The sequence below is a fragment of the Silene latifolia genome, chromosome 4 (genome assembly GCF_048544455.1).
Source record: "Silene latifolia isolate original U9 population chromosome 4, ASM4854445v1, whole genome shotgun sequence".
Lineage (NCBI taxonomy): Eukaryota > Viridiplantae > Streptophyta > Magnoliopsida > Caryophyllales > Caryophyllaceae > Silene > Silene latifolia.
In genome coordinates this window covers 49,587,847-49,609,947 of record NC_133529.1, presented here as the reverse complement: position 1 = coordinate 49,609,947, position 22,101 = coordinate 49,587,847, and the positions used below count along the sequence as shown (strand labels likewise).

The following is a 22,101-nucleotide window of genomic DNA, read 5'->3' as shown; positions in this document are numbered from 1 at the left end:
GAGCACATGTTTACAATCGAAACAAGTTACAACTTAGGTACCATATATGCCTAATCATATTATATATGAATTGTACTTGATTGCTTTAACTATGTTTTGTTTTAGTGAAATAAATACTAGACAAATTGTGATAGAAACTACTTCCAACTTTATAGTAAAGATTCAATCATATCGTATAGGATTCTTTGTATCCTTATAACACACCTTATCTTTATAGGGTGTGATTATGAAAGTGAACTTGTGATACCATATCACTATCTATTTGGTGTAAAATAAAGTCATTACTTCATGGTTCTCATCCTAAACAAAGTACTAATACTTTGGTTTTTATACTTCATAAAAAGAATTCATTGAATTTATTCAATGAATTTCTCTTTCTTACCTCATTAAGTGGATACCAAGTATCTACCTAGTTCGTCGGTAAAAGAGAAGAAGTAATAATGACCTTCTCAGATTGAAATTATATTCGACCATACACATCAAAGTGTAAATAGGGCGAAAGTCTTGCTCTATTCACAATCCTTTTCAAGAAAAATTTATGAATTAACTTGCTTTGAATACAAGATTCGCACACACCAAAAGATTCCCAATCAAATGGTTTGGGAGACTAGTCAGAAATAGTTTCTAAATGTTATTTTTAATCGAGAAATGAGAAATTATTGGGGTCACCAACTTGAGTCTTGTAAATATGACATTTATTTCTAGTTTGAATATAATTGCCTTGATTATTTATGGTTTCACCATAAACTTAATCATGGTATGTTAGGGCATACCTAGGGACGGCAGTGGGTCGGGGACTCGACCCAGACCCTGATGGTCGGACCCTAATGGGTCGGGTATGAGTCTCATTTTTTCAGACCCAATGAGTATGGGCCGGGTATGGGTCTTAAAAAATATTTCAGGTCCGGGTCCGGGTCCGGGTCTAAGTTATGAGACCCATACCCGACCCTTATACCCTTTATTAAAAAAAAAAAAAAAAATCAAAATCACAACTTTTCTGAATTCATACTGACAGATCGTAGAAACCAAAGCAACTAAAGACTTTTTCTCTTCTCTCATCCCATAAAGTGATAAAACCCAACCAAACTCTTCTGACAATATCACCACTCCACCACTGACACAAGGAAACCACCACCACAGAACTGATACGCGACTGACAACCACCTCTCTAATAGGCGGCGACCGACAACCACCTTTAACGGCAGCCAACGACAGTCAGATGGAGACAGCTATCAAGTACGATATTAATTTTAGGGTTCTGAGTTTGATTCTTTCACATGTATTTGGAGGTAGAATTAATTTAGGTCTTCTTTGTCTTTCTTAATCTCTTTGGTATGTATATTGGATTTGGTAGTGTACAATAGAGATTAATAAACTCATAATGTTAAAGTAGTATGAATATTTTTTTTTTTAATAATATAGATCCCATAGCTGTTAATCCTGCTATTAAAGTGGCTGAAACTCGGACCCGCGGGTAGACCCAAACCCGACCCTTACCCATAGGGTACGGGTATGGGTCCCCAAATTTTAGACCTTTGCGGGTCTGGGTCGGGTACGGGTCCAAAGGGAAAATCTCGGGTCCGGGTCCGGGTCTTGGTGGACCCGACCCAGACCCTACCCATTGCCATCCCTAGACACAACGCTTGTTTTAATTGCATAATTGAGAAACCCTTTGCGTCTTATACAAAACTTGAATTATATTCTTATTTACACATATTGTACATCATAACCATTATTGAGGTACATTTCTAAATACAAAACTAAAATAAATATGCTACAACATTCATCTATTCATGGATGAAATGGCAACTACCCTAGTTCCATTCATGCAAATTTCTGAACTTATTCTTGCTAGTCGTCACACGATAATGCCAAATATCATGACGAAATCCATAAATTTGTATTAATTACTCATGATGTAGTAATTGGCAAGAATGTAATGTCAATGTCATAGATTTTCGAGAAGGAACATGTTGGAGTCACACGACCAATTTCCTTGATCTTTACTTATTGGGGTTTGTATCTATTTTATTGTCTAGCATCTTCTCTTTCGAACCTAGTTATATTCTTAACAATTAAGATAGGTACTTACTTCTTATTGCTCCCACTGACTTCAGGAATTTCTACTTGATGAAGACTTATCTTCATATAAATTCTTAGTTAATCCTTCACAAGGGTTAACTCTATTGTGATATTTGGTTAAACAAATTTCTAACAAATTAATTTACCAATTTAACATTGTCATGTTCTTAATAACTCAAGTGCTTCATGACAAGTGTTTAGTTTGAGCAATAAGACTTTTGAACCGTGGATGCATAGAAGATATTATCAAAACATATTTTGACTAATCATTACTTCTATTCACACATCTTCACAAGAATTCATACATAGGCATGTTAGGAATTTAAGATGCTAATCTTATATGACATAGGACAACTCCTATGGAGTTCTATGGAATAGAACGATTCCTATGGAACTAGTCCATGCTCTATTTAAACGGTTCATTTGAGGATTCAGAAAGAGATTCTATTTGTCGTTAGTAATAGTGGTTTAGCGGAAACTCATGTTACAATCGAATGATATCGTATATGAGTAGGAGCGATGATAAAGAACAATATAAATTAACGAAATAGTGGGAAAAGAAACATTCAACATTAATATACGAAAACATTTTAGCATGTTTTAGCATTTATATAATGACCTCCACCCAATTATATAAATGATTCCAAGAGCCAAATCCATATTAACTCGGGCACGGGGAAACCGATACATCCCTCACTAATATAACTCGATGGGTTAACTCATTAACCGATTCTACAATTAGAACTCTCGGTCGATGAAATTACATTAAGTTCATCTCTAGCCCAGAACATGAGACTAGTCTCCATATCCGTTGAGTCCAACCAAATTTCGCGTGTAATAACTTGTTATTACCCCACTTACCCGATGAAAAATAAAAGTACCCCGGGAAACGGAATCTACCCCAAATGTCAAAGGGATTCATGTGTCCTACTATTTGGAAAGGCTAGTCTCAATTTTAAATATGTGAGAGGTCTTGTCGATTTATTATCTATCACTTTTATGTGAACTAACAATAATTATAAACGACACGGTCGAAAAGACGATATATATATATATATATATATATATATATATATATATATATATATATATATATATATATATATATATATATATATATATATATATATATATATATATATATATATATATATATGCATGTGATGTTAATGGCGATTTGGCAATGCATGCAACATATAAAGAAAAATGCAAAAGAATAAATAAATTTCCTAGTATGACCTTTCCTAAAACAGAAAATCTAATAATCTATTACAAATTCGGAAACCAACTCCTTTGGTCCCTAGAATCTTCATATGGCACGCCTTCCAAGAAAACTCCGTCTTGTCGAAACACCTTCCGAATGAGTTGAAGATGGGTTCTAAAACGGAATGTTTTAGAGCCCCCAGTTGATTGTTGATATCTTTGTGATGCCATCGGGTGTACAAAGTAAAAATGCTTCACATAGTAAATCACATAGAAAATTTGAAGATTGAGTTTGATTTAATTTTTCGAAAGTCAGGATTATCGAAAAAAGGTTGGATTTTAAATCATCGAAATTAAAATGACTTGGATTTGAATTTTGAAAGGGCTTGAAATTTGAATTTGAAAGTTAAAATATTTGAATTTGATTTGAAATAAGGCTTGAATTTTGAATTTTCAAATGCTGACTTTGACTTGGATGATTTGAAATTCGAGAGACCATAAGACTCATGATGACTTGGGTACTCGACATATGAAGTTGACCGGGGTTGACTCGAATTTGAACAAACTCGTAAGTGTGCATGAACCTTAGCTGAGACAACTGACATACGACGTGAATGAAAGTGGAAGGTGTCATAATTCCCCAAGCAAGCCCTTCTCAGAACGCGGACCATACCAAGTTGAACATCTTTGCCAACACCATATGATAAAGCTCATTTCGAAACCTGACAATTACTCATCTGAATCTTTGCCAAGTTGAACATCTTTGCCAACACCATCTCTTAGCCAACACCAATTACTCATCTTTGCCAACACCAAGTTGAACATCTTTGCCAACACCATCTCCTAGCCTAAATCGAATACTAAGACTGACTCGGTTGAAGGTGGCTTGATTTGGACTTAGTTAAGACCCTTAAGAAATCGACAAGATGAAAGGTGGATAGATGGGTGGATTGAATCCCTTATTCTGAAGGACTGTCTACGTATTCGCGTGGAGAAAAATCAAATCCGACGTAGTTCGATGAGGTGCGTAAAATTGGTGTTTTTGTTTGTTTGTGTGTACACACCCAAAGGTTTCACCTAAGGTATCCTGTTGTATCCCGTTCTAACCTGCAAGGTACCGTTAAACCCCGTATCCGGGGTTGGTGTAAAAGGCTTGGATGCTTTGGGATGTGAAGCTTGGTAATAAGGGATTTGAATGGTGACCATCACTCCGAAGGTTTGTTTCGTCGTGCTTAGGCTAATAGGTTATGGCTGCTGATGCGGTTGGAAATAGTGTCTCGAGCTTGATGGAACCCGAATGCAAATGGGTTGGAAAATGATGCGGGTTAAAATTTCCATGTCTGGACCCTAATGGCTTGGGTGTAATAACACGAGCTAGATTAATCCTCAAAAATCCAGACTATTTCCTTATGACTGTCTCGATAAGGACTTAGGGGTATGGATGACTATTGATGGTGTTAGATGACCGTTCTAGCTTTTCATTTTGAATTTGATCACAAGTGCTTGATATTGAATTTTGGCTTCTACAACTTTGGCATTTGTTTTTTTGTTTTTTTGCTTTTTGCTTTTTTTCCTTTTTCCTTTTTTCCTTTTTTCTTTTTTTTTTGCCTTTTGCTTATTTTCTACCATAATTGATTTGTCATTTGAAAGATCCGTGCTTCGCCAATTGGTTTGGGTCCGTACTAACATAGGTCGGTCTTTTCTTTTTTCGAGATGGGATGATTTTGTGGGGAATGGGCTTGCCTTCCGTCATAGATATGAGAAACAGGGAAGAAGTCTGAGCTCGTCATAGGATTATCTAAGAGCTTGTCTTTAAGCACTGGTTTTGATGGAGGTTTTCTACCGCCAGACATGAAATAGGTAAAGGAAGCAGACATGGGATCCTAGTGTACCTTAGCATTTAAAACAGAACATACTCTTATCCCAGTGATGCCTTTGAGTGTGTTGTGCATTTTAAGTTGATTTGATGATTGGAATAAAAACGGAAATGGAATCAAGTTCATTGATATTGAAAGGGGTTCGACTTAATTGTACGAAAACAAATCTTAGACTCGACACGAACTAAGACTCGAATGCAAATTCCGACTTGTAATTGTTAACCTCGGTTTTGAACTTTTCTCTTTTCAAGAGTCGACTCAGATGTTCGGTTTGAAAATTAGCCCACTTTCCCAACTCGGCTTAACCTGGGAAGAAACTATGTGACTCGGGTTGATAGAGTTTCGGCACTACTTGTAAAATGACAGAGGTTTCACTCTACTTAACAACTCGGGATGTAAATAGACTGGACCGGATTGGACATGATTATACACCAGAATGAACAACATGGTCTTAGACCCAAATAGACATCGACTTGACAACAAATTCGACTCATGTTTTGACTTAGACATAGACTTGGTTTAGTCTCGACTCGACAGTAGGTTCGACTTACATTTTGACTCATGCAAAGACTTGGCTTAGACTCGACCTAGCCTAGACTCAGTGTGACTAACCCATGCTTGGACCAACATGGACCATAGGTTCCTGAAAAGAAACGCCCTAGTGACTCTAGCGGGCGTTTTTTGGTGGTTTGACTTGGATCTAGTGGTCGACATACATGACTCGACCCCAAGAGTGAGCTTGGGTGACCCAAGTGGTTCGTGTACTATCCTATGACATGGTTCACCTGAACCTAGGACATGGCTAAGACCTTGACTCAAAACATATTCCATGTTTGCGTTTGGTTTGACAATTTTGAAAATGGTTTTCGAAAAGGAGAGGATTTGAATTTAAAAATGAGGTTTTTAATGGGCAGCATGCCGGCTATAAAAGGCTCATTTTGGTCGAAAATTCTAATCCTAAACTTTGGCAGCATCCCGACTTTAAAACATGCTTTTTTCAAAAGGGCTAGTTTGAAAGACGGTTTTAAAAATTGACTTGAAATTTTCGATAATTTCATTAACACGGGAACACACAGCAAGTAGTCATTCGCATACGAGCATGAAGGCATGATCCTAGACTTGACTAAGTCTCGGTCGGTCTTCTAAGTTAGGTCTATGCTAATGATCCCATTTCAGCAAATAAGTCAAGCCCCCCATAAGCCCGTAGCATATGCTAGAACAAGTACTCGAAGATTCAGTGAGGACCACTTTGGTACTTAAACCGGGCATAGTGGACATCATCCCTTTACCTTGAAATCAACCCAAGGGGGAGATGGTCCGATCCTAAAGTCTCAAAAGGTTTAAGCGTGCATATAAAACAAATACTAATTCATTCGATTAGCCATCATTTAAATTTTCAAGTTACACTACTCCCAGCAGAGTCGCCAAAATGTGGATGTGGGAAATCGGTATATCCACGGGGTGCTTTGAAAAAGGAGTCGCCACCAAATTTAAGGAAATTTAGAAACCATTTTGAAAAGAGATTTGAGTTCGATGTGAAAGTATGTGGTGGGAAGTTCGTTAATAAAACACCCACCCCCGCCCGTTGTAAACAACGGCCTCTACTAATGGACTATGATGGCTAATCGGATAAGACTATGATCGTTGTGTAAAGGTGTAAACACCATTTTAAACCTAGCATGTGAGTTTAGTTTCTAATCGTTTAATGCAATTTAATCCACTTTGTTCAAGTGATTTAGCATGTGAGGTTGATTTGAACTATGCTAACAAGCATTCACAGACATGGCTTGGGGGAAGGGAAGCAATTAGGGCACTACCTATTACAACCCAGACGATTCTCGTCGACTCGAATTGCAAATAATTGAATTAAAGATACAACTCGATCAAAATAGAATTGCTAAACATGACACTTGACACACGACACAAACTAGCCTACTTAGGCCTCGAAATTCTTGCCAATGGTGAGGCCACGGCTCACATGGACTTCGTCCTTGGCCTCATCATCGTTTTGGGCACTCGCTTCGATTTAATTAATTAAATACTTCAATTTAACTAACTAAAGCAAAGGCTTTGTAAAATCATTTTGACTCAAAATAAATGACTAACTTGACCTATATTTAAAGAACAAAGTACATTGCTTAAAACGAATTACAATAATTCCAACGATTCAATTACAATAACAATTGAAATAAAACCCGCAATAATTAAACAAAACAAAACGAACCGAACCAAAAAAGTGGCACGAGGGCCGAAGCATCACACGGCCAAACACACAGCCAAGGGTAGGTCAATATTGACTATTCTAGTTATTGAATGTCATGAATCGGATGCTAAGCATGCACAATTCAACTAGCGAAAAATCGTCATAAGAGGAGATCAATTCGCTTAAACTTAGAAATGAATTCATTTAAAATCCTATGTCGGGTTTTGTATGACCTATGAATGTCTAATTCATTTAAAATGCATTCTACATATTAATTTGGTCAAGTTACGATTTAGCAATGAAAAGTCAAAAATTAAAACGATGATACAAACGATACACTACGTCAATTATATTGATTTAAATCTGTTCAGTTCCAAATACGAGGATATGAAAATGAGGAGGAGATACGACCGACCAATCTGGCGGATTTCTTTCCCAACTCAAGTCAACGTGAGTATTCGGAATGGCACTTTAACACGTACTCATACTACGCTAATGTTTCATAATTAACAAAATTAAACGATATATAATACGTAAATAAAACGATAAAAATGAATGAAATAAAAACGAAATAAAAAGGAAAAGAAGGAGGGTTTGATGAACCCTCAACCTACATGTATATTTGACACCGTCTTGGGTCATAATCAATCAAATATTTTATCTCGAGGGGCCGTCGTCGACGAAAGTTGAATCAATGAACACGTTTTTGGTAAGTCTGAACCGCGATTTTTGAATTGCAATTTCTCTCTCGTTTCTCAACAAAAATTCATTTTGAAAGATGTTTTGAAAATAAGAAATAACGTAGATTAAAGATTTGTAAGTGAACAGGATTCGTTTGCACAGGAATTGACGCGAAAACATAGTGTTTGCGCACTCTATTTTTCGTGTTGATTCGTGTGGTGCCTAGGGTTTGTTAATGATGGCTGATGGTTGTTATTTGCATTATGATGTGTGGAGAGCTTATTGGAGTGGAGGGATTGAAGGTAGGAGGTATTTATAGGGAGTTAAAGTACGGTTTCGAAGGGCAACAAGCAGTCGGGCTTGTTTTGCGTAGCTGCTGTCTATCAGCTATTTCGAGGGTTTAGGTTGAGTTTTCTTGGTGGGAAAGACATGGTAATGTGGGTAGGATAGTCGGGTATGGTTTAGGGTTAATGGGTCGCAGGTTTAAGCGAGTTTGCAGTGGGTTTGAGGCTTGGATATGGGCTGTAAAACAGGGCAACGGGAACGGGGATATGAGCTTTTTTGTCGAGCTTGTGAGGGTATTTGGTCGTGGCTTTGAGTGGGTGTATGGCATGGCTTGAGTGCTTGATATATGGGCTAAGTGGGGTGAATGATGTGGGCATGATGGAAGTCGAAATTTGTGGTGTTTTGGACGGGTTTAAAGCGGCTAAGGAGAGGTGTCGGGGTTGGTGATGGGTTGAGCTTGGACGAGATTTTGGATGAGTTTTTGAAAGGGGTTTTCGGTTGGGCTAAGGGGAATCGAACATGGGTGGAAGGGAGAGTAGATTGGGCCAAGGTTGCATCAAAATCCGGGCCAAATCGAGTGATAAACGAGCTTGAAATCGTGTGTAAAACCGCCTTAAAATCGAGTTTTTCAAATACGATTTATAAATCAAACAAATTAAATTCCAAATGATTTATCAAATCAAAGATTATTTTATTTTCAATAAAATAAATAAATTCAAAATAAATAAATAAAATGAATTTAAAAACCTTTTAATTTAAATATAATTTAAAACGCTTCGTCGACAACGCCCGTTCTACATCGTAAAACGAACCCAAATAATGACAAATGCCAACTAAGAGTACATGTCGTCCTATCATCATCGGGTGTTTATTGAGGGATTATAAATTCCGATATCGACAGATACGGGTATCTACAGCCATTGTTAAGTTTTCAACTATCATTATTGTTATCCTTAAGGGTTTCATCATCCTTCTTAGTGTCTTTATGCTCGCTCCGGGTCTTCTTGTAACGAAATTCCCCCACTTCAACTTAAGTTCATCAATCTTCTTGTTCATTTCTTCATTCTTCTTCATCATCTTTTCAAGGAGCTTATTCATGTGCTTGTAACACCCCCATACACCAAGGTGCCTTACCAAGACCACCTAATGCATGAGAATGCTACCATCTCGGTTATCCGAGGCATAGTATTCAAAAGTGACCATCAAGAAACATACTTTAAGTAAATGAATTTAAAGAGTGTACATCAAAACCAAAACTGAGAAACACGATAAAGCTGTTCCAAACCAAAACCAACTAAAATAAATAAAATGATATGACACTATAGTGGAAGACTACTACTCGGACTCGAGATGACTCATCCCCAGCTAACCCGCGCGCATCCAAGCCATACCTGCTAAGCACCTGCTCACCATGTCCAAATGGATTACCACAGTTTTCAAAATATTTAACGGAGTCAGTTACTGCATAAACAATATAAGATAAAACAACAAACAATTACACAATCACAATCTCCAACACCGTCACTTCACCAATCATCTGACTACACACTAAACTGTGTAGCCCTGCCAGAATATCCATCGCAACAGATATTCTACACCGCCAGTGGGCGACCGCAGCCGTTCCCACCTAAGACCCGTACATCTCCATCGAGCTAATAACCCAAGTCCATTAATGTGTACATCCCCCTTGTGACGGGAACAAGAAGGGGCGAATCAAGGGCGTGAAGCCACTCCCACAAGTGACTCCACTCAGCCGAGGGCGCACCTCGCGAACCATAGACAATCAACAACAACCGATTACAATATCAACAATACCAAACCAATTATGATATAATCACATGCCAATCATACAACAACCATCTTATAATCATTTACACAATAACTGAGTAGGGAAACCCTACCTAGAATGAAATCACTGATCAATAATCATAAGTTGCGGATCAAAAGCGTTCCTCTACGAAATCACCTCCTATAATCACAAAATCATACAATTACAATCTAACTTCTACAATACTCCTAAAATCCCCAATTCACCCAAATAGGGTTTAAACAAAACTAATGAATCGACATAAAAACGATACAAGGACCTTACCCACAATACGACGATCTCAACGGTATAAAGAACTCCGAAATCCGACGACTCTAGCTCTTGGATTTGATAGCAAGGCGAGAGAACTTACGTTGTTTTGTTTTCTTTTTGTAAAAAAGGTTTAGAATTGGGTAAAAAGGTAAAAGAAACTGACGGAATACTTTATATAAATGTAGATACCCAGTATCTATCGAGTCTCCAACAAACACCCGATGATTATCGGACTACAACATGTGTTGGAGTATGTGTCCTCAACAATAGTGCGATCACATATTTAAATCTCATGATAAGAATACATAAGGGATGATACATTATATAGTCAACAGATCAACATTTATCGGTAATGATTGGCTGACTAGAGTTTGACGTTACTGTCGTTTGACGGTGGTGATTAGTTGATCCCTTGAGGTCACACCTAAAGGATGGAAACCAAATATTTCTGATCAAACGTATTTGATACGGGTTGATCAGTCCCTGATATTTATATATGTATATTTAATATATAAGTATATTTAGTTGTGTGAATTGGTTGAGGTCGAGTTTAGAACTCGAGTCAACACAGGTTTATTATTCAATTATATGATGATTGACTAATGAAACTTTATATCTTATTGTAATGTGATTAAATAAGATTTAATTTAATAATTAAGTGTTAATTTATTAAATTAATCGAGGTATTGTATTTTTAGAGGTAGAGATTATTTGTTGATTATATTTTACAAGGGTTGTAAATTAATTAAATTGGACATTATAAAACTCATTATATTTTCATATAATGACATAATTATCACTTAAGAGTTAAGTGTATATTAAGTATTAGTTTATATTATATAATTGTTATATGATCAAACTAATGTATATTTATGTAAGATAAATAATTAAATAATTCTTATGTTTGTGTGACAAACATTACAAAATCAAAATGGTCCATTTTATCTTATGTTAGCCGAAAAATACAATGTTGTTGGACAACATTTTATTTTTGTCCTTTATTTAATCAACTTGTTGCATGTAATCATTTTTCCGCTTACATGCTTATGACAATACCTAGCCTAATACACTCATTACCTACATGGGCATGCAAATAAAATAAGAAAAAAGAAATTGTCCACTAATGGACATAGTGACCGGTTTTTTAAGCATAAAAGGGGCAATTAGTTGCTCATTTTTTTGTTGTTCCAATTTTGCATGCTTCTCTCTAAAATTCTCACACAACCACATAATATTATTATTACATTACTAGAGTAGTAATAAAAATAACATTAAGGAATTATAATTTCTAATAATATCTAGTTAATATCATTAGAAATATTTGGGCTAAATCTTGGGTGCTATTGAGAGGAGGTATTCTAATTTGGATACTTGGAGGATCATCCCAAATTAATTAAGCTCAAGAACAAGGTTGGAAGGAGTTCAACCTTGTGCCCATTTCCGTTTCATTCATATGTAAGGAAAAACCGTTTTCTCCTTTTACTTTTTTTTTTTTTTTTGCATGTAACTAGATCCACCACATCTAATTAATACGTTACTTAGATTTATATTAGATGAGTCTAATAAGAGGGTTTATGAACCTAACAATTAGTATCATAGCTTTGGTTGTTGCATGCAAATCGTTTTATGTTTTTTACGAGTTATTAGATAACTAAAATAAAAACCCAAAAATTTGTGTAAGTATGATAAATGCACGAAATTTTTGATGCATGTTTACATTCTGGTCCTAAAATATTTTAGGTCATTTTAGATGGTTTATGAAAGTTTATTGCTCATTTTTATGATTTTTAGTATAATAATTACCTTTTAGTGAGTAAAATGATGGTTATTGACTAAAAATAGTTAAACTTTGATTCTGACCATGAAATTTCAATATGATCTCACATGCATATTTTACTTATTGTATATAAAATTTAAGATGAATTTGATTAATTTTGCATGATTTATGATTTTAATGGTTAAAATGGAATAAATCGAGATTATATGAGCTAAAAATAGCTAAAATGAATTTCATGGAATGAGAAAATTATTTTAAGTTGCATTTATGTATTTCATGTCAGATATAAGATTAGAAAATTAATTATATTAATTTTCGTATGCTTTAGGCATTTTATTTGATAAAACCGATAAATCGCAACTATATTTTTCTCTAAATAAATTCGAATTTTTTTAACCCATTTTTGGACATTATGAGGGTCATGGTAATATTATATAATGTTCAAATTTTAAATTTCAAAATTTTAGATTATTGTAATGAAATTTGGAATTATTTCATAATTGTTATGATAAATGTGGTTAAATATGAGCAATAATATAAAATCAAGTTAGATTATTGTCAAATTTTAGTGGAGACTAACTTTTGAGTCCTAAAACATTTGGGAAAATTGACTTGGCCTTAAATTTGATGTAAGTATTAATTAGTGATTTTAATAAGTTAAAGATCACGCATTTCCATAAAAATCGAGGTATATACGATATAATCTAGTAAGGCGATTTGGTACATTCATTTTGTGTATTTGAATACATATATTTTTTTGCATATTTTTAGGGATGAATGTCATTTAAATTTATGTAATTTTGAATAATGTAATTTGTCTTAGTATGGCCTTAGTTTTTAATCGGTATTACCCGTAATGTAAGGGAATATCGATTTGGTTGTAATTTTAATGTGATTTTGCATCACTGTTTTGTAATTTAATAGATTTATTTATATTACAAATGTATAATAGGAATAGCTATGTATTTTATTATTATTTTGTAATTCCGGAGTTTCCTAAAGACGGAGCCATTCGGAAAGGAGTTCCGATCAAGACAGTGTTTCCTTGGGAGGCGTGCCACATGAAGTTTAAGGGACCAAAGGAGTTGGTTTCCGAATATGTAATAGATTATTAGATTTTTTATTTTAGGAAGGCCATACTAGGAAATTGTTTTTCTTTACATTTTCTTTCTTTATACGTTTGCATGCATGTCAAATCGCCATAACATCACATGCATATCTTTTAATATCGATTCATCGACCTTGTCAATTATAATTATCGATAGATCACTAATTTGGTTCACTTAAAAGAGATAGATAATAAATTGACAAGACCTTCACATTTTATAAAATTGAGACTTAGCCTTACCAAATAGTAGGAACTCATGAATCCCAATTTCATTAGGGGTACAATACGGTGTTGAAATATTATACCGGGGTGCTTTCTTTTAACGTTGGGTAAGTGGGGTAATAAGATGTTATTACACTTCGAAATTTGGTTGATCTCAACGAAAGTATTAGAGGGACCGTTGTCCCAATAGGTTCGGGCTAAAGATGAACTTAGTGTAAATTCATCGACCAAGAGTTCTAAGTGTAGAATCGGTTAAATGAGTTAACCCACCTAGTTGTATTAGTAAAAGTTGTAGAGGGACCGTTGTCCTACAATCGAGCTAGTATGAATTTGGGTCTTGGAATCGTTTATATAATTGGGTGGAGGTCATTATATAAATGCTAAAACTTGTCTATAATATTTACAAGTCTAATTTACGATAAATGTTAATTTGTCCTTCATCTCATATTTTTATTGTCAATTTGATTTATCACAATGGCATCCACTAGCTCGTCCGCACCACCTCTCACTACCGTATCATGGCTTCGATCCTTTATGGATCATTCCAAACTTGAAAACAATGGTTCGAATTTCGCCGATTGGGATGCGCAACTTCGCTTAGCCGCGGAAGGTGATGACAAGCTCAAATACCTTACCGAGGCTTCTCCCGCTACTCCTGCTAGGTCAGCACCTGCGGTTAGGGAGGCCTTTGAGACCTACCAAAAGGAATTCGCCGCGGTCAAGAATGTCATAAAGATGAGCACCGCCTATGAGATATATACTAGACTTGTGACCATGTTTTCACGAGCTCCTAGGATTATTCAATATGAAGCGGCTTCCCAATTCTTTGACCTCAATATCAAAGAACGACAAAAGGTGTGTCCTCATGTGCTCAAAATGATTGAGTATGTTGAGACCCTCAAGTTGCAAGGGGTTAACATCCCCGAGCAAATCGTGATTGACCGAGTGCTTCACTCCTTAAGTCGTATCAAGGGATATGTTCAGTTTAGAGTAAACTACAACATGCAAAACTTGAAAACCGATCTCCATGAGTTGCACAAAAATGCTTGTGCAAGCCGAAAGGGACATGGGGCTTGATGCAAGCACTAGCAAGGATGTGCTCAACATCAATGCAAAGAGTAAGGGAAAGTTTAAGAAAAGTGCTAACAAGGGTAAAAAGCCCACTTCCTACAAAGGTAAGGAGAAAGCTATTGAGAATAGCTCTTTCAAACCTAAAAGGGGAGTCAAACCCGATGACAAGTGCCATTATTGTAATGACATAGGCCATTGGAAGCGCAGTTGCCCCAAATATTTGGAAGACATCAAAGCTAGACGTGTGACTCCAGTAGGTAATATTTCTTCCAAAAGTTTATGATATTTATATTAATTTTCAAACTCAATTTTGTATTAAGATACTAGTTGTGTTTCTCACCCTTCTTATTGAATTTAGGGCATGAGAAAAAAGGAAAAGCTCAGCAAGCATGAGGAGGATCTCCAAAGGGAGCTAGAGCAGCCGCCGCATAGATGGAGACCTATAGACTTGGCTTGGCGTTTCATTTTGAATATGTCTTCATAATAGTCTTATGTTTAGACATTGTCTAAGAACTTTATTTTGTTTCCATGTTAGACATGGAAATTTCTTTATTTTGCATCTCCGAACAAGTATTGTATTTTGTTTTAAATGACTTGGCTTTCAACCCAAGTCATTTCGGTTTATGGTATTTTAAGTTCTAAGACATTTTTCCCCTTTCTCTATTAATATCTATAACATAAATCAACTCAACTCAATCGATAATATTGAAAGATGATGATTTATTCAATATGGTAAAGACCTAAGTTGTGAATTTTATTCCCAATTAAAAGATTCATGGCAACATGACATTTCTTATGTAATGTAAGATCGATCGATTGAAAGTTGAAATGAGTTATTGAACTCATATTTGGGATGTTACTCCATGTTAGTAATTGTTTAAAGTGAAAACGCGCAATATGAATCACAAACGAGACTCCATACAAGATATGAAAGGGATTAGTCTCTAAAATGGCAACATATCTTAATAGACATCTCAAGGATAACATGTGCCTGATGCTCTTTTGCATTAAAAAGAACAAAATTGTTTGTAGCTCTTAAAGCTATCTTCTTGGAAAATAGGTGTATATGCAAAGCTAAGAATAATTACTTTAAGATATTGGTCTCTTTGAAGTAAAGCTTTCAAGTATAGAATAGCATAGACGAACATGGTGATGTTAATCGAATCAAATCATGTTAGTAATTGCCGCATTTCATTTTGATGAAACATGGCAAGTGATGTTAAACCGCTTTTCTAAACAGGTATTTAGAAAAGGATGGGTGTGTGACACTAATATTTGGTTTAAGTCTGAGAATTCTAACATACTAAGTAAGCTTAAGGGATCCATATATGGTTTTAAGCAAAGCATTAGGAGATTGTAAAAATTATTTTTCCCAGTCATGTGATAGTTGTGTGGGAGCAAAAATTGTCTTCACGTATTATTCATTGGAAATGATGTACCGATGTTTACCTCCGTAACGTTGGGAAATCATTTCCAGATGAAAGATTTATGTGAGGCACATCGCATATTTGATGTCCGGATCTATGGAGATAGACCTAACAGGGATATTGGCATTAAGTCAAAAGTCTTATGTTGATAAGACTCTTCTTCTTTTGTTGATAAGATCCTTCGTCATTTCAACATGGATAAATCCAAGAGGGATTATATTCCAATAGGTTATGGGATTACTTTGAACGATTCACAGTTACCCGCTGAATCTCAAATTGTTGAACGAATAAAACCGATTCCCAATGTTTCCTCCATTGGATCGACCTAATGTCCTAAAATATGCGTAAGCACCGATAAATAGTATGCTTTAAGAAAGACAAGTCAATCCATGTTAGAGTCAATGGATAGCCGCTAGATACATCCTTGAATTCTTAAGAAGGAATAAGGATTCGTTCTTATGATTGAAAATAACATGGAGTTTTGTATAGAGGGTTACAAAAGCTCGAGTTTCTTAGGCTGATCTTGTTGTCAATTGTCAGAAGGGCGAATAGAGAGAACAACTTTGAAAAGACTGTCATTGTGAAATCTACAAATACAGCCTGAGTACTTTGTGGTAACGATAAGATGGATTGTAAAGGAACTGAAAATAAATCCTTTAAACCATGGATCATATCACATGTTATTTGATAACAGTGGAACAATCTTTCAAGCAAAGGAACCCAAATCTTGATTCAAGTCTAGACATGTACTTAGAAAATTCATGTAGTTAAGAGATTACTTCGAAAGAAGGAAATTACAGTTTATGAAGTTGGGGTGATGGATATATTGTATAATCTTCAACCAAGTTTTCATTACAGGTTTGATGAAACCATCATGTAGTAACATGGATTTTATAATCTTGAGATTATGAGATAGGAAGCAATAATATTGTATTGATTGTTCATATGTGATAATCGCATTTATCGTTTGAGTTTTATTTTAAAACTCTTTTATTACTTTGTTATATCAAAATAGGTTGTAAGGACAACATTGAACCCTATTAAAGTGAACTGGATTAACATCGTATTGGCCCCTAGTCACTTATATGAGGTGACATCTCCAAGTGACTAGAGTGTGAGTTGATTGATGGCAAGTTCAAAGTGCCATAGGGTCATTAGAGATGACTAGTCGATCACATAGGCAGCCTGTATGGGACACTCTGTCGGGCAGTGACCGCTTATAGAGTTATGGTAATTTTTATATAGCCTGGTTGTGGCGAGCGCTACTATAGTATTCTTTTTGAGTCGATTCTTTAACTAGAGACTGTTCATCCAAGGTGGCACAGTTTCTGATTGACTTTGATTTTTGCTCCGCGACTTCCGTATATGGAGTACAAATGGGCATCTTTTGGGTCATAATGAGTTGTGGCTATTCGAAGGTAATAGTGCGATAGGAATTATCCACCCCCATGTCAGGTTCATTTAAATCTCAGGGCCACTCGAGGAGTAGTGAACTTGAAATGCGTGGCCACGCTCTGAAGGTATCGACGGTAGATAATTCCGGTCAAACAGTTACTCTCCAGATCGAGGAAACCACTCTAGATATGATCACATGCAAGTACGACCTGCGAGGCACCTTGCATTGAGTGGGAGATAGTAATAGGACAAGAGAATTGGTGACGCACACTTGTCTCGGACAAGTGGGAGATTGTTGGAGTATGCTTCCTCAACAGTAGTGCGATCATATATTTAAATCTCATGATAAGAATACGTAAGGGATGATACATTATATAGTCAACTGATCAACATTTATCGGTAACGATTGGCTGACTAGAGTTTGACGTTACGGCCGTTTGACGGTGGTGATCAGTTGATCCCTTGAGGTCACACCTAAAGGATGGAACCCAAATATTTCTGATCAAATGTATTTGATACGGGTTGATCAGTCGCTGATATTTATATATGTATATTTAGTTGTGTGAATTGGTTGAGGTCGAGTTTAGAACTCGAGTCAACACAGGTTTATTATTCAATTATGTGATGATTGACTAATGAAATTTTATATCTTATTGTAATGTGATTAAATAAGATTCAATTTAATAATTAAGCGTTAATTTTTTAAATTAATCGAGGTATTGTATTTTTAGAGGTAGAGGTTATTTGTTGATTATATTTTACAAGGGTTGTAAATTAATTAAATTGGACATTATAAAACTCATTATATTTTCTTTTTTGGTAAAAGGTAAGAATATATTGATATCAAAAATGAGTTCCATCATAATGTTTTGCAAATATAATACAACTGTGAACAAAAACATAATAAAAACAATTAACATTAGAACTTGGACAACTGAAGCAGCCAAGTTCGATCCCTAGGTGTAATAATAGACCGATTTCGAGCCCAAAAACGAGCTAAAACATCCTTGATGACAAGCTGACTAATCTTCCAAGGCCAAGCAACAAACTGTTCCAAACGCACCTTGTTCCTTGCTTTCCAAATATGATAAGTGAGACTCACATGACAAGCACAAATCACATTTCTTTGTAATTTACTCCTACCACCTCCTACAGAGTACCATTGGCTCAGAGAAACAGGTGAGAATCTGACACCAAGAGTATTCTGCAACACCTCCACGCATTTCTGACTGAACAAGCATTGGTAAAATAGGTGAGAATGGTTCTCATCATCAGTAGCACACAGGTAAGATAAAGTGGACTGTCCAAACCCCATATGCATCATTCTGTCCTGAGTAAGCAACCTTTGCAGCTGCACTGCCCAGAAAATGAAGGAACATTTAGGTATGTTAAGAGGATTCCAACAAACATATCTCCATGGCACAAGGGTATGAACCTGCCTGAGCCATTGATATCCATTAGCAATAGTATAAGGCTTGTCTGATGCTAACCAACAATCTGAAGTATAAGCTTGCTTAAAGGATCCCATGGTGTGAACAATCTTCTTCCAGGTCCAACTACAATCATTAGGAGGATCATAATTGCACCAATGAGTACCTTTCATATAAACATGATTGATCCACTTGACCCAAAGGTGATCCGTTTTACTAGCACGCCACCAAATATATTTCCCAAGAAGAGCCTTGTTCCATATTTTAGAGTTTTTGATGCCCAGACCTCCTTCAGACTTAGGAGTACAACATTTATCCCAGCTTACATTAGGTGCTCTCATATAGGATTCCTTGCCACTCCATAGGTAATTCCTACAGATTGAATCTATCCTGTTCATGATCCCATTAGGAATAAGTTACATGCTAGACCAGTAAGAGTGAAGGCTGGTAAGAACAGAGTTAACAAGGGCAAGCCTGCCTGCATAGGTAAGATGCCTAGTACCCCCAAGATCTAATTCTTGCACAAATTCTATCAGTGAGATGCATCCCTTCATTTTTTGAGAGTTTTTTTGAGGAAATAGGGACACCCAAGTATTTAAATGGCAAATACCCCTTTCTGAATCCAGACACTTGAAGATCGAATATCTCTCATAACATCACTAGCAACACCATTGAAGTATATATCCGACTTATCTTTGTTAAGGCACAAACCACTAGCTTTGGAAAAAGTAGAGAAAGCTCTCAGCAACCACATAATAGAACCAGGTGTAACCTTAGAGAACAGAAGGAGGTCATCAGCAAAAACATGATTATTTAGCCTAATGGAACCACAAAGAGGATGAAATCTGAAGTCTTCCTGTTCACTAACCACATTTAAGATTCTAGAAATATATTCCATACATAAGGTAAATAATAAGGGAGATAAAGGATCCCCTTGTCTGAGACCAAGTTTACCTTGAAAGAAACCAAAGGAATTACCATTGAGTGAGAGAGAGTATGCAGTAGTGGTGACACAAATCATGATCTTATCAATAAACTCCTGAGGAAAATTTAGAGCTTGAAGCCTACTCAATAGAAAAGGCCATTCAACTGTATCATAGGCCTTCCTAAGATCTATTTTAAGAAGCCATCTAGAGGAAGCAGATTTCCTATTATATAGTCTTACAAGATCTTGGCAAATGAGGACATTTTCTACAATTTTCCTCCCTTTGACAAACCCACCTTGATTGGGACTCACAATGTCAGGTAAGATCTCACCCAGTCTATTGCATAACAGCTTGGAGATATACTTTTAAAGTGTATTACAACAAGCAATGGGTCTAAATTCAAGGACAGTAGTTGGATGCTCAATTTTAGGGATAAGGGAGACTATAGTGGCATTCAGCTATTTTAAAATCTTACTAGTCATGAAAAAATCCTGGATGGCAGTACAAACATCAGTTCCAATTATTGGCCAGGCATCTTTGAAGAATTGGCTAGAGTAGCCATCAGGACCTGGAGCTTTGGTAGAAGGAATAGAGAAAAGGCATTGCTTAATTTCATCAGAAGTAACTGGTTTCAAAAGAATGGCCACATGAGTACCAGTCACCAGATTTCCTTTCCTAACAGTTGGGATATGAACAGGTGCAGTAACTTTGCTAGAGCTAAGAAGTTCTTGGTAATACTCTGATGTGACCATAATTAGCGCATATTTAGTCCCCGAATTAGCCTTGTTCCCATGCTTTTTAGTGCATATTTGGGTCATTTATTGTCTTTAGTTCTTTGTTTTGCATATTCTTTGAGGTTTTGTGTCCTTGGTAGGAAAGGAGTGCAAACCTTGCATTTTCATGGCAAAATGAGACTAAATTGATTGAATTCAATGACCAAGCATCAAGGAGAGACAAGATTAGAAGGCCTTTGTACATACTATAGTAGTTGGGCAATGATGAAGAAAGATTCTTGCATCCCCAAGGAAATCCCCAAGGATTTTATGAAGAAAAAGGAAGAAAAGAAGAAGAAACAAGTCTGAGCAGCAATCCGTGCGGATTGCCAAGAAGACGCCCGTCCTCCACCTTACAATCCGTACGTCTTATACCAAAGACGCCCGGGCAACAGCCACCAGAAGACGCCCGTCTTCTACCAAAGACGCCCGGGCAGAGACACAGGAATCCGGCCGTCCCGAGCCTAAGACGCACGGATTCCAAGGCAGCGTAAATTCGTTCTTCAAGCTTCAAAGAAGGATGCCCTTCCTTCAGAAAATACCGGCGTTTCCCTAAGTAGGGACTTAATCGTCATTTAAGCCCTTAGTTAACCCTAATGCATCCACCTAATTTCCACTATAAATACCCCATTAGTCTAATTGGAAGAGTATGTTCTTCTTATCAATTCTTAGTGTAGTTAATATCAATCAAATCTCTCTTTAGTTTTGTAATCAACAATTAATCAAGTTTTAATACAAGTTTTATTTCCTTAATCTCTCTTGTGTTCATCCTTTATTTTGGGTAATTGAAGATTATTTGGGTTATTATTGGGAGATTGACAACCTCTCAATCAAGCATCAAGTACTTCTTTTATTCTTTGCTTTATTATTGGAATCATTAGTAGGTATAATTCTCTTAATCCCTTTTTAATTATTGTTAATTACTTTCTTTTATTCATCATGTTTTACTTTGTTGGTATGATTGACAACCTTGCTAGCATGATCAACATGATAATGAGTGAGTAGTCACCTAGCTAGGGTTAATGGGTAATTAGGGGAAACCAACATGGGGAATGATTCATGCTTAAATTAATATGCTTTCATGGTTTATTTGCTTGCTTGTTTTGATCTCGACTCATGCACATGTTATGTTTGATGAAATGCGAGCCTATGAATCCTTGCAATTTTTACCCATCACCTATCTTTTCAATGAGACTTGTAAGACATAAACCAACTCGAGTCTCATTAGACCATGCATGTTGTTGAGTAGGGAAGACTAAGTCGACTTGTAGGTGTTGTACAATCTAATCGATTCGGCTCCGGGACCCGAACTTTCCTAGGATTGTAAGATATAACCCAACTCAATCCATCACAACAATAATTGCTTGCTTATAATTTGAGAACATGTTTGTATGATCAATTCCCATGATTCCCCTATGACCCCATGACACCCTAGTGCTTTTTATCAATTGTTTACAACCCTTTTAATTCATCTTGCTTGTTCATTTTCATTGCTATTTAGTTTAGTGACCTTCTACATCAACCCAAATTGTGACACCCCTAAGACACCACTAGTTTCAAT

At 36.2% G+C, this 22,101-nt stretch overlaps 1 protein-coding gene across 1 annotated transcript; it reads right to left on the bottom strand.

The window, feature by feature from the left end:
• Positions 1-18,330: 18,330 nt before the first annotated feature.
• LOC141651489 (uncharacterized) lies at positions 18,331-19,182 on the bottom strand. Its single transcript, XM_074459199.1, has one exon. It carries the CDS (start codon positions 19,180-19,182, stop codon positions 18,331-18,333), a length of 852 nt encoding a protein of 283 aa, XP_074315300.1.
• Positions 19,183-22,101: the final 2,919 nt, after the last annotated feature.

Bases quoted from the DNA above. Each gene is read 5' to 3' on its own strand.
- LOC141651489 (XM_074459199.1), bottom strand. From the start codon at position 19,182: ATGAGAGCACCTAATGTAAGCTGGGATAAATGTTGTACTCCTAAGTCT.